This window comes from Gallus gallus, chromosome 2 (assembly GCF_016699485.2).
Source record: "Gallus gallus isolate bGalGal1 chromosome 2, bGalGal1.mat.broiler.GRCg7b, whole genome shotgun sequence".
NCBI lineage: Eukaryota > Metazoa > Chordata > Aves > Galliformes > Phasianidae > Gallus > Gallus gallus.
Genome location: NC_052533.1, coordinates 84,261,249 through 84,275,186, shown reverse-complemented (window position 1 = coordinate 84,275,186; position 13,938 = coordinate 84,261,249). Strand labels below are relative to the sequence as shown.

Below are 13,938 nucleotides of genomic sequence, written 5' to 3'. Positions count from 1 at the left end.
TCCTGTTTTATCTTTCCTATGCCTACTGAGGGTGGAGTGGGAAGGCCTGGTTTTTATGGTGTTTCGGACAATGGAAATAGGGTGTCCTAAATATGAAAATAGCTTATTCGCTTATTTTCTGAGCACTGATTTGTTCTGCTGTATCTGAATTACATCACTCACTGTAGAGATTATAGTTAAACCTCAGGTAAACCTAACTTTCTGTGAGTTATTTCCAAAGTATTCCTTGTTTCTTTGGTATATTTATAGTATTGGATTTCATGCACGTAATTGGAAAAAATACTTAGATAACTGTGCTTAATTTAAATTCAAAGTATGTTTTGGATGGAGAATATCGTGTATAGAATCAATGGTCATTTATTACATTAACTGTTAGAAATTTGTGAAGTAAAATGGTCACTAATATTTCAACAATTGAGGTAAAACATTATTAGTATGGTACCATAAAAGAATGTTTAAACTCTACACTGAGGTTTTCAATAGTTTGTATTAGTCTACATTCCACTACTTTTTATTCTTTATATTCTTACATTTGTCATTATTTGCCTTGCTTCTTTTGTTGAAAGATATAAGGTAAAATTAATTTTATGTGTAGACAAATATTTTTCTCTGAATGTTTGTTTTTTTTTTTTTTTTTTTTGAAATAGAATCTGGCCTACCAGCCATATCTGCTCTGTAAGAAAAGCATTTAACTTGCCTATCTTCGGTATTATGTATGGACAAACATTTGTCCTGGACTTCTGCCATACTTCAGGATAATTCAGTTATTAACTAGCATACAGCTTGCAGTGTACTGATAAAACTTTTAAAGCTAACTTGCCTATTTTTGTCAGACTGGTCTTTAGTAGACTTGAACTGACATAATCAAGACATGCTTTGGAAAAATACTGAAATTGTAAATCTGTTCTTGTAGAATAGGGCCAAAAGTAGATTCTCATAGCCCTGTTTTTATACTGCCTTTACAGGACTGTTTTTTTGTTTTTTGTTCTCTGCCTAGCCTGTAATCTCAGGCAAAAGTGGCAGTAGTTAATACTGAGTATAAATGATGAATGTCTTTGGTGGGAGGAAAAACCTGAAAGAACTGTGGAAAGTTACTAGGAAGCAACTGCAAGATGCTGATTTTAAATCCCTTTATTGTTACCTGAACTGGAACTTGAATCTTCCATATAATCATATGGCTCCTTAATCTATGGCTACCATGAGCATTTTGGGGATGGAATGGGAGGTAGTTTCTGCTTGTTTCAGTTCAGACTCTGGATAATGTCTTAAGTTTTTTTCATCAAAGCAACATCTACCCCAAGACAGTATTGCTTTCGAACTCATCTGTTTGCTTATTGGGACAAATGTATGGATAAAACTTGTCTGAGATTTGTTGTGTACTTAATCTATTAAGTCATGTTTGGAATCTTGGGGGATATTGGATTTATGGAAGATAACAATGCTTCAGTTTCCCAATAAACCTTTTCTCCTCCTGATAGTACCAAGCAAAAGTATTTTCTTAATCAATTTTCTTCTTGAATGTTTAATAATAATTTAAGGGAATCAGTCACATTCTCTGTTGTTTCTAGGAACTAGAACACAATTTAGAAAACAAATTATGGGGAACAGTTCTTGGTTCAGAGACTTAAAACGTATCAATTATTAATGTTATCTTCCATTATTTCTTTCACGTTTCTCAGTACATTGTGCTATATCAACATGTCAGCACCTAGAACTGTTTCCTGTTATCTCCAGCATGGTTATTTGAAGTATATGAGGGCCAAGAACATCCTGTTATTTATCATATTCTTTCTCTGAAGAATATAGTGATTGTTTTTAAAATGTGCTTTGAGTGAGTATCCTACCTTCTAATTAAAATTTGAGCTATAACCTACAGGCTGTGACTGAAAAAATAAAACTAAAAATTAGAACAGACAATACTCATAAGTAAACTTCTGAAAACCAGGGCAGACTCCTATTTTGTTTCATATTGGTATAGCTAGACTGCTCCTGTTACCCATATGATTTAAGGTTCTATTGCATTGAAGTACAATTTGAGGCTCAGACATTGTCAAAAAAAGCAGTTTTTCTCTCTCAGATTGAATCTACAGAAAAGATTAGAGCTATTGCATATGTATCATGGACAGAAAAAAAAAGCTCTAAGCTCAAATTAATGTACATTAAATAAAGCTTTATTCACACAGGGTGAATAGGTTTGCTTATCTAAGCCAAGCCATCTCAAATCACAGCTGCATGCAAAGCCTGTCATTGAAGACAGTGTTGAAGAGGACTTCAAGTAGACTTTTGTTTAGTCCAGGGTAATCCAGCCTTTGTGAAGAAACCTTCCCTGTTCTTTCTCCTCTTGCTTGCTATGCTTCTGTCTGTCTTATCTGACTACTACTGCATCTGAAAAATTAATCCTAAGACACAGCTGGAGTTTGCACTGAAGACTTACCTCTAATAGGTTGCTTTGAGTGTTAAACCAGTTTTATTATTTCTGTGCCTCACCAGCACCAGAGCAGGTAATCTAGTCTATCTTATGACTCTGCACTATTTCACAATATATTTAACCCATCCCTCCATATATACTCACATATTGCTACTACTGTTTTTTTCTTTTTTGAAGAATAGTAGTAAGATAAAAACGTGTTATTTATTAGGGACTCTTGTTTGGTAGCTGTTTTTCACTTGCAGTTGGCTTTCCCCAGTCTTACCCTGAAGGTATTTTGTTTTTGGTGAGAGATCTTAATTTTCTTCATTGAAGCACTGCTGCAACTGACTTACTAAACGTCTCATTTTAAGCAGTATGTAGAATTTATTTTTGCTTTTCTAGATTACATTTCCTATCTTCAGAATTTCTTACATATGAATATGAAAGGTTACAACTTGCCTTTAATATAGAAATAATAATTCCATATAATAACATATTTTCTAAAGTCATGTCTGCTAAAAAGCTGCTTTAGTTTGTAGCCTTTTCAAAGCTGTTTGTGTTATATTACAGGCTGCCTGGCATCAAATCATCTTGACCATCTGCTATCCTTATAAGTAAAGTTGTGAATTGGAGAAGCTTACCTTTGAGAAAAATGTTTCCATGTAGTATATTTAAATCATAGCTTCTTCTAAAGGAAGGCCAATGGAGTTGGGCAGAGAATTATTTTCAGTTAATTTTTTTCTTTTTTTTTTTTTAAACTACTGTGATACCTGAAGGTGATCACTGTTGCAGTCTTTCTTCCTAAGAGTATATCTGCAATTTCAAAATTTGGAAACATACACACACGCGCCAAATTTGGTATAGAACAACATATTGTTACTGATTTGTATTTCCACGGCATTAACTCAGTATGTACGCTGCAGCGCCTCTTCTATCAGCTAACAGTGATTGGACAAGAGGTAATGGCCTCAAGTTGCACCAGGAGAGGTTCAGGTTGGATGTTAGGAACAGTTTCTTCTCAGGAGTGGTGAGGCAGTGGCACAGGCTGCCCAGGGAGGTGGTGGAGTCACCATCCCTGAAGATGTTCAAGAAATGCGTGGATGTGGCACTGAGGGGCATGGTTAGTGGGCATGGTGGGGGTGGGTTGGCAGTCGGACCAGATGAATCTCTGTGTTCTTATCTAACCAGAATGATTCTATAATTGGAGGGCAAAAGGCTACAGTAAAAATTAAGTAGCCCTGTTGAAGTATGTGACAATGTTTAAGACCAGATTAGGATGTTAGTAACCTTTAAATGTAAACTGTATTTAACTAGAGTGGTAAGCTGATTACATTTTGGAATCACATGATCTGACATGCCTGATGTTGTAGTAGATACTTGTTGGTATTTGTCTTGACATAGCTTTGTCCATCCCAGTGCAAGATCTGTTTCTCAGAATTAGCATCTATAAAAAAGTAGCCAATGTAAGGAACGTCAGCTGAGTGCATAGCACACCCACTAGTTCATGTGTAAGATCCTCCACAGCTGGTTTGAAAACCCTTTACCATCTATTAAGAAAATTAAAATAAGCAAGTTTGCTCATGTTCTGTAGATTTAAATGTTTCAGTAATTCACACTTTTAACACTTGGTGAACTTAAAATCACAATATTCAAGAGTTAGTATAAAAACTATGAAGAGATGTAACTGAGGAGTAGTATTTTAAGGAGCTTTAAGTTTCATTTTTTTCACATATATGACTTTTTTTTTCTCTCTCTTCTCTCCCCGCTTCCTGTAACAATATTTTATTGGAAATTTTGGTGCCTTAGTTGTGACAGCAGTGTTCACACTTCACTGTGAAATGAAAAATGAAAGTAAATGGATGAATGGGAGAAGGGGGGGGGGGGGGGGGGGGGGGGGGGAGGGCGGGGGGAGAAGGGGAAGAAGGGGAATAAAACTTTGAAAGGCACTTGTTTTATTGAATGTTCTTAACCTCAGAGGATCCAGTGGAAAACTGCAAGTTTTTCAGCCAGTGGCTATGGAATAAGAAGAGTATCTTCCACTAATTCCCTCATAGCATATTTAAGTATTTAATACAGTTTTGCAGGCAGTCCATGTTGTTGCAAACAACCACACTTCCTGTTTTCTTGAATGTTGCAGCATTAAAGCTAAAGTAAGCTAGTGTTTCTTTCAGAGATGGCAAGGCTCTAGAAGTAAAAGGTTACTGAAACAAATGAATTTTCTTCTAGCTGAAGATAATGTTACCTGCTTATTTGTGTTATATGTGTGAGACCAATTTTTCCTGTTGGTGTGGAACAGAATATCTTTGACATCGTAAATTCAGGTTGAATAGCTTATGCTTTTTTTAATGAACCTATACCCCTGCTATAGCTGGAATAGTTTGAATTGTAAATGTAGTTGCATGCTCTTCTAAAAGATTTTTTTCATGTTTTTGGATATATCTCTCTGAGTGCTTGTTAATAAGCATATATAAATTCAGCCACATATGTGAGGTGCTACCTTAAGGGAAAAGTACACTGAGTTATTGACTTGGAAAACTGTTCCTGTAAAGCTTTGCAGAGGGTCTTGTGAGTTAAACTGTTCAGTTTCTCTTGTTTACTGTATAATGAAATAAACCAAGATTTTGGCCTGTTTGATTTGGAACAGCAGACTGCATAGAACCAAGTGTTTGGTGAGTTCTTTAGAGTAGACTCTATGTCCTAAAAGAAAAGATTAGCTGCAAGATTCTATTTAATCTGTTTCAGAAAGATTGTTGTAAAATATGTTTCTAAGAGATGAGTTATAGTTCCAGTCAGTAAGAAAAATTGACAGATGAGTCTGTCTAGATGTTGTACTTATATTTAAAGACTTCGTGTTGATTAATCAGCAAGATAAATCTGGCTAATTATTCACAGATGATAGCGTGTGATGTATGAGAGGAGTCAGAAGGCTGGAGCAGGGGGAGTCGGTCATTTTTTTTGCCTTAGGCTGCCAAAAGAAGGTTATCAAGAATCAGACTCTTCTTGGAGGTGTGCAACAAAAACATGTGAAGTGATGAACCCATGTTACAGCAAGGGAAATGCTGAAAACTCACAGGGAAGTTGAAATTCATGCTGAGCTTGATTAAGCCCTCAAACAGATTGACATAAAGGTTGAGATTTTTCCTATCCCTGGAGAAATTAAAAACTCATCAGGAAAAGGACCTGATCATCCTTATCGAACTTTAAAGTTGGGCAGTCTTTGAATGTTCTTCCATGCTCCCTTCCAACTTAAATTACTTCAATTCTATAATTTTGTTACAAATGCAGTGTGCTCCTGCATAGACTTTTTCCTTTGTTAAACATGTTTGCCAAAGCTATAAACGTCTTTGATTTACATTCTAAAACTATCCTTTGCTGGTGATATAGGTGGCATAATGTGTGCAGCCCCAGAGTTAGAGGGGAAGGAAATAAATGGGTGAACTAGTATACAAAAGGAAATTCACTGTCATTATGCTATGAATTTCTGGAAGTGCATATACGTTCCTAATGTAAGTGTGATGTATCATCTGACGAAGGCATTGCATTGAAAATAGATTTCCTGAGCTTAGGGTGCATTTGTTCAATTCTTTCAGCTTACTGTTTTGATAGACAATAAACTGTAGCTCCATGGTGAGAGTTGTTAAACTTCCTATAGAAATACATTTTTATTCTAACAAAGATATTTTTGTATACAGCATTTGTAAAGCATTTCTCGTGATGGAAGTACTCTTTAGATATATCAGATAAATTCCGATAACTACTGTCTTGATATAAAATTGGAAATACTTCTAGAGAACTAATTTATAATGCTTTTTACTTCAGTCCTTAATCACATGCATTCATGCTTAATTTCTTGTTCTTACAAAATTTCCAGTGTTTCTTAAGTCTGTTGTCTTTGTTGGTGTACTTCAGTCTTTCTCAAGGAAAATGGTCTTCCAATATTAGGCAGTAGATCTCAGGACACTTCAATTTCACTTCTATTAACCTTGTCATTCCATCACTTACCATTTGCATCCTCCTCATCAGCTGCATTGGACTTAAATGTTGTTGGTTTCTTGGTTTTTTTTTTGTTTGTTTGATTGTTTTTTTTGGGGGGGAGAGTTTTTTTATTGAGACTTTTCTACAGTCTTTCTCTGGTTTTTATTTTTATTTTTTATTTGTATTCAGACAAACCTAGAATTAAAATATTCTTCCTGGACCCTCACTTGGGATTATACCATATATTATGTTATACCATATGTTTCTTAGTTTGCTCATTAGTATAAACATCACTTCTCTATCCTCCCTCTGTTCCATTTCTACACCTTTGTTGATGGAAGCTTGCAAAAACCACTTGTCATCAACCAGACAAGATAAAACAATGTGAAATCTGGAGCCTAAGTGACTGTGAAATAAAGACCAAATGTTTTGTAAAGAAATGTAGGAATGCTACAACTTTAGAAATCGTTTTAAGTTATTGTGAGTTATAACAAGTAACTTGTAACTCAGGTTATTGTACATACCTTTCAGAACCACCAGTAAGTGATTTTTGGTTGAACACCCCATGAGTTTCAAATTAGGGTTTTAAGACTGTTACTAATGGACTACTGGGGATTTTTATACTGCTCTTCTTCTCAAATATGCAAAGGAGGAGAATGTGTTTATCTTCCCTATGCACAGGTCTCTCTTTTAAATATGTCTTCATTAAAATGTACTGCACTTTTTGCTTGTCAGTCAAAAAAAAAAGTCACCTCTAAAGCCTAAATGCAAATCTGTGATAAGACAAATTTTGCAGCAAACTGAACTTTTGAAAATTACCAGAATACATGAAGTTATATGAAGTATGGTCAGTCAAGGAACTGTTGAGGAACTGAAGGAATCCTTTCATGGTTAATGGCAGCAGCTTATCAATATGGATGTTTGGAATTTCCAGCAAATCACTGCAAAACTTGACCATATGGTGAAAGCCACAAATTTTTCTGTAATAGTACTCAAATATAAGGCTGAAAGAACCTATGTAACCACCTTAAACTGTCTTTCTGCTCACATGTTCACAGAATTTCTGAATCTTAACTGTGCAACTCATGCTGTATATAAATTTGTCTAAAAGGCAGCAAAAAGATGATGCTATAAATATCTTCCGTTTAATTTGTTTATGAATAATAATCCCAGTTTAAATGGGTAGTTCTCAGAAAAGAGATGATAATGGAAATACTGCCGCATTCAGTCTCCCCACCCCTGCAGGTGTTAGAGAAAAGAAGCTTCAATAACTTGAAGAACACTACAAGGGCAAAAGCTACAGATGTTTCCTTCTGTTGTTTGTAGAGAGGGAGTTTTGCTACAGTTCTATTGTTTCAGTTGTCCCTTTTCTCTTGGGATTTTACTTTACCTTATCATCATCAGTTCTCAGAATAGCAAATTCTCTGGTAAGGTACACATCTGAGGAGGAGGGGTCTTTCCTTGAAACTTGACAGAAGAGTGGTAGATTTTCACAGTAGAGAGTTTCGTTGTAAAGATTATCACTGACAGAGCAATCTGTAGTGAGTGGAAGATTGAAATGGTATCTTTTTAGATACACAGTGGGGTAAGGAAGAGAAATTACTTGCAGTTTTGAAGTGTTTGCATGCTGAGCCAATGGAAAGTTTAATCTCCTTGCAAGGAATGTCTCTCTTTCTTGATGAAAAAGTCGATTGGTTGGTCTGGTGAGTGTTCTCATTTATTGACTTAAAATACGGTTCTTGTTGTTTGTTGTGAAATGAGGAAGATATCTTAGTTAAATGTGGAATACAGTACAGCCAGAAAATATGATCTTGATATTCCTGTTCAAAGTACTTTATCACATTGGCAAATAATCATGTGTCAGAAGTAATATTTCATTGAGTTGTGAAGATTAAAATTCTTCAGCTATAGCGTGCTGTGCTGCTGAGGACGTTATGAAGACACAGCTCCCTTGTCACTGATGAATTCTGTAGGGGTTGAATTTGGTCATTTTCTAGGTAACCTTTTTATACTCGAAAAGGTTACAGAATGATTCAGTAACTCCTTCGGACTGATACATGTGAATTAAAGCACAGTAATTCAACAGATGAACCTTCAGCAAATATTGCTAAGAATTTATATCTGACATTTAAGTCTCTGGATATATTATTGATGTGATTGAGAATTTGCTACTTGTTTATGCACAGTATATGAATGAGAGTGGAAATATTTTTTTTCTGTCTCAAATGGCCTCACTATCCTGAGGTGGGAAGGAAGGAGATTATATTGAAATAGAGACATCATGTCTAATTGCATCAGAATTTTATGGTGTGTAGTTCTTGGTGGAAGCTTTCAAAAGGGTTAACTTACGACAACTTGAATTCAGCATGGATGTTAGTAATAGAGCTGTATCCCTCCTCTTGTGGCACAACACACAAAAATGTACGGCTTCACTGTTCTTTCCATCAGATGGGAATCAATTAGCTTAAACTAAAATAAATAAAAGCTTGTGTCATTGTGCTGCCTGTCTTCCCACTTCATAAAGTCTGGACGACTGCAGTCAAATCTTATGTAGGTGTGGAGCTTTCAAAGTTGGAAAACATTTTTAACAAGCTCAGTGAAAATCATTGACTAGGAAGAAAAAACTTTAACCTTCTCTCACTGAGTAACTCCCATTATGAGCTCAACAGTTGTCTGCGCTGCTTAGATTGGCTGCTCAGACAGCATGTGTATGTGTGCATGGTGCCAAAGGATCTTTTTTACTACTGTCAATTAAGGAGTGGAAGAACTATAACGGTTACAAAAAAAAGAGAGCTGGAGGTACTTCTGAGAGGATGGGGGTGAATGTCAGTGGGATCACATGCTGGGGCACGGCTGTAGCAAAGATGAACTGTAGCATTCAGGGAAAAAAGTATGCATAAGCAAACCTTCACAAATTCTTATGGAATTTGCCATCTCTGCCTCTTGAGGAGGAATTTGTTCGTGTTATAGAATCCTTATGAGGAAACTGAACTAGAATGATATTTGCCTTTTTACTGTAGTTTTGATGGAACACAGTACACGATTCATAGTCAAACAGTAATAAATAACAGCAGTGTGAACTCATTTTATATTCTTACATTTAATTTATGTCTTCACTGCTGGGTAATTATTGTGATGAAATGTTTAAAGGGAAAACAGTAATGGACAGTATTTAAGTCCTGTCCTTTAAGTTAAAAAAAAAAAAAAAAAAGCTTTTAAGTTTGTTGGCTAACTGAATAGAGTAAGGAAAGGAGCACAATGGTTTTGACAGACGAAAAAAACGTGCCATAATGGGCATAGCTAGGTTACTAAACTCAGGATAAATCATTAGAAAAGAAATACAAACTTGAGGCACATCATTGCTTTCCTTTGCATGAAAAGCATCAGTATATTCCTGTACAGCTTTCATCAAGTAAGTAAACTGTATCATGACACAGCTTACTGTAAGGTAAATACTGTGCCACCTGGACACAGTTCTGACCTCCAGCTGTGACCTCTTTCTGGAAAGGAGGAATCTGACAGAGTAATTTTGGTGAAGGCAGCTGTGTTGGCAGTGTACCTGCAGCTCAGGACTTGTTCTGAGCAGCAAAGTCCTCTCATTTGCAGAGGTGTTTACAATAATGGGGTGGGGACAGACGTGGGAACGTAGTAATTGGGTTCTAAAGGGACTGGGTAGCCAGTAATAAGTAGAGAAGCCTCTGACTTGTGTTGATTTTTCTCTTCTACCTGTATAACCTTGAAGGAAATTCTGTGCATATTCTAGAAGACTAGGACTGCTTCATGAGAGAATTATCAGCTGTTTCTGTTTTAAACTGCTTTACTGTTTATCATTTTTTCATTTAAGTATGGCTGAATAAACCACAAAAGAACTCCCAAAACTGCCAACTTTTGGTGACCATGTCTTTTTACAAAGCATCACTAAATGTCTGATTTCATAGCATGGCCTGGGTTAAAAAGGGCCACAATGATTGTCTAGTTTCATCTCCCCTGTTATGTGTAGGGTCTCCAACCACTAGACTGGGCTGCCCAGAGCCACATCCAGCCTGGCCTTGAATGTTAGTTTGCCACTTCTGAGAACAGAGTACTGGGCTAGGTGACCAGTCTAACACTTCTTGCATTCCTTTCACTCGCAGTTTAAGCTATCATTTATTCTAGGACAGTAAGTTTTACGATTACCTAGATTACTTCATTCCTAGACGATAATGAGCAGAGAGGAGAGTTTATTCACTCAGATGCCGTGTGTGTGGACATTCTTTTGATTATGCTGTTACAGAGCAGCTTGGCTGACTGTGAAAATCCCTGAGTAACCACCCTTCTTTTTTGTGTTAGTTTGTCCTGGTCTGTGGAGCCACTGCTTCAGTTACATTTGATGTTAAAATTCTCTGTCAGCACCTGTTCTACTCTTGCATTGTAACTAACACTTCTAAAGTAGCCTATGCTAATTTCTTATTACCTACATGTAACGAAATACAATCAGTGACATCTTTGGTCATCGTGATCCACATCTAAAACTTTTTCAAACGATGTAGTGTATCCTGTTAATTAATTGCCTCTGTAAACTCTAGCACAGTTTAAGCTGCAGTAGCAGGTGTGTATTATTGGTAGTTGGGCGTGTGCCAAAAGTGGAAGTGAGTAATTAGAGCTGCCCGGTGATTTTTTTGTAGTCCCACATATTCCCTAATTGACTGATTTAGACTCGCTGCACGGGAATATGTATTTTTCAATTTACTGTCAGCACATCTTTTGTCTTTTACACAGACCTTTTTTTTCCTAATTAGAATTGAGTTCCTGTTTTCTTTGAGATTTAACTTCTGTTCACTTACTGAGTTTTATTTGTTTATTTTTAACAGGCCATCTGAACAAGAATCACCAAAGTGAGTTGTCTTTAAAATTTCTACTAGGGAATCTTTATCTTTTAATATCTTAATAAAATACATAACTTGAATTGATTTCTCTAAGTACTGGTCTTGTATGATTGAAGGCAGAAATAACTGTTTAAACCAATGAAGGCTGTAAATCTTTTCTTACATCCTGATGCAAAAACTTATTTTTTTTTAAGAGGACTTAAATCCTAATAAGTATCGAACCACTATTAACAAAACAAAATAATTATTTTTTTAACTGTTCCCTTTCTTTTGTAAAAATTTAATGATGCCAAAATCCGCTGGTGATTTTACTGCCAGAAGGCAATAGCTGAAGCAATTTGTCACATTCTGCCAGCGTTAATTTTTTTTCTGTGGTGGAAACTCATTAAGAACTGAACTCCTAAGTAGCAAGTGAAATTTTGTTTTTAAATTAACTGTATTCTGAAAAATGTTATGATGTGTTTACATATACGTGGTTCCTGCTTACTTAAAACTGACCTCGCAGTAATCATGAAACCTCATGGAAGCCACCAAATAAAACCAGTAATTCCTTTTTTTTTTTTTTAAGTGTCATTACAGCTTGCTAAAATATTCACTTGGCTCTTTCAATAATTTTAAAATAATATCTCTGAAGAATATTTTCTGTGGTAATTGAAGATCTTGTAAATGTTGCTGAAAACATTTCATTCACACTGCCAAGTACATGTAATAAAACTGAACATCAGAAATATTAAGGCAAAAATAAGTTCGCCTGCTGATCTTTGGCATCATGTTTGTTAGTTGCAGTCAGATTTCTACAAACCAAGAAATAAATGTTTGTGTTATTAATAGTTGTTGCATTGCAAAATTCTCTATGTAAAAAGCGTAAGTTGCATTCCTTTATAATTTAGTTTTATTTCTTCATGGTGGGATTTACTTCTTCTACTACATCCTGTGAGAGTTTGATATTGCTTTTAGGAATGGTGAACTAGATAATGAATTGAATACACTCTGTAAAAAACAACTAACAGCATGCATACTTGCAAGGATCAAATATAATTCATTGTAGTGCTGGCTGTCAGTAGCACTACAGAGCATGCTTGCAAAGTGTACTGGCCCTGATCATGATGATCTATGATGCAAGTGAAAGATCTCTCTACAGTGGGGTAATACAGGTGAATAGAATTGGCAGCTGAAGTACTTTCCCCTGGGGTTTGTTCTCGTTTCCTCCTTTGTTGCTGTGATTTCATGCACCACTTCAGCAGAGCCTTTCACTGTTGACCTTCAAATATTTTGCTAAAAATGTTTCTCTTGCTCTAGTTTTATTCTGCCCATTCTTCTAGGTCTCCACTGAACAAATGATATGTGTAGATCATTCTCCAATCCCATTACTTTGCATGTCAAGAAGTGCTGTTTAACCTCGAGTATAAAAACGACTTGTTCTTTTATCTGAGTGATACATTTGCACATTTTACTCAGTTTAATGTAAAAATCTGGATGACTATACCTTTCTATTATTTATTTTTTTTTAATGAAGGAATGTATTGGGAAATAGTCCGACGCGGAATTCTCTGACCCATACCTCACCTAAAGCGTTGACTCAGTCTCCCAACGGAGTTGGTAACATTTCTGACTCTTACCCTCTGGAAGGGGTAGATAAACACTTCCTGGAAACATATGACAATGTTACAAAAAGTAGCTCAACAGATGATTCCAGTCAGTACTACTGTGATAAGGTACGTTCAGTTGCATTCTTTTCATGTCAAAACTGGTACCATATGTAGCTTTCAACTGTAGATGAAGAACCCACAAAAACTGTGATTTTATTCTGGGGTGAGCATGTTTTATGCAGTAACAGGAATAAAGCTTCTTGTCTTACTCAGATTTCTCCAAGGTTGTATATATAGTATGGTAGGTAAGCCTATCACATACATTCATTTCTCATAGTGACCATGTTTCCAGCAGCATCTGCAGGAAGTTCTTAATGGAATGGGAATCCTTGCATGACTGTCTCATTTGCTCTAAGGTCGCTCAAGCTGCTGTATGTCTTGATAGTGAGCACAACTCCTATCTGGGATGGCTAAAAATTGTGTTTTGAATTCTTAGTTGACTAGAGAGCAGCTGCTACCTGCTAGCCTTATGGCGGCAGATCATCCCTCACCTTTTCTCCAGTGTCTTCCAGAGCTGTGCTAAATAGCTGTCTAACCTGGCTTCCCACTAGCTGTAGCCAAGTTTTAATCATCCTTGCTTGGAGATTTCCTAGAGAAGATATCAGTTCTGATATCAGAAGATATCAGTTCACCCTTTTAGAGGAGGAGAAATGTTAGAGAAATTGTAGTTACGCCATAATCCTTAGAGTAAAAATGTTTCAAGTGTGTTGTGCCTTTTTTTTTTTTTTTCCTTTTAAGTCACCTTTAGCTATGGCAATACGTTGAAAGTTTTAATCGGTATCAGTTGAAACAGCTGCAATGAGAGTAACAGCATAAGGACAGAAAGAGCACAGAACACATTTGCCATTATGCGTAGGTTGCTTTGAAAGTAATGTCTCCTATTTATTTCCATAGAAACTACAACTGATAAAAAGAGGACAGTAACACTATTTAATAGAGAAAATTCTCACCTACAAAAAGCTATTTTTTAACATGGCCACTACCATTAGCTCTGCATTTTTGCCAGTGATGGGCAAGAGCGTGCATGCACCATCCACCA

At 36.1% G+C, this 13,938-nt stretch overlaps 1 protein-coding gene across 8 annotated transcripts in view; it reads left to right on the top strand.

Annotated features, from left to right (window-relative positions):
- PTPN3 (protein tyrosine phosphatase, non-receptor type 3) overlaps positions 1-13,938 on the top strand; it is a 159,257-nt gene that overhangs the window by 113,029 nt on the left and 32,290 nt on the right. For all 8 annotated transcript variants that reach the window (XM_419047.8, XM_015282340.4, XM_046935370.1 and 5 more), the window contains 2 exons: positions 11,236-11,259; positions 12,767-12,965. In XM_419047.8, coding sequence (XP_419047.4) covers positions 11,236-11,259; positions 12,767-12,965 — 223 coding nt within the window. The remainder of the gene's footprint in view (positions 1-11,235; positions 11,260-12,766; positions 12,966-13,938) is intronic.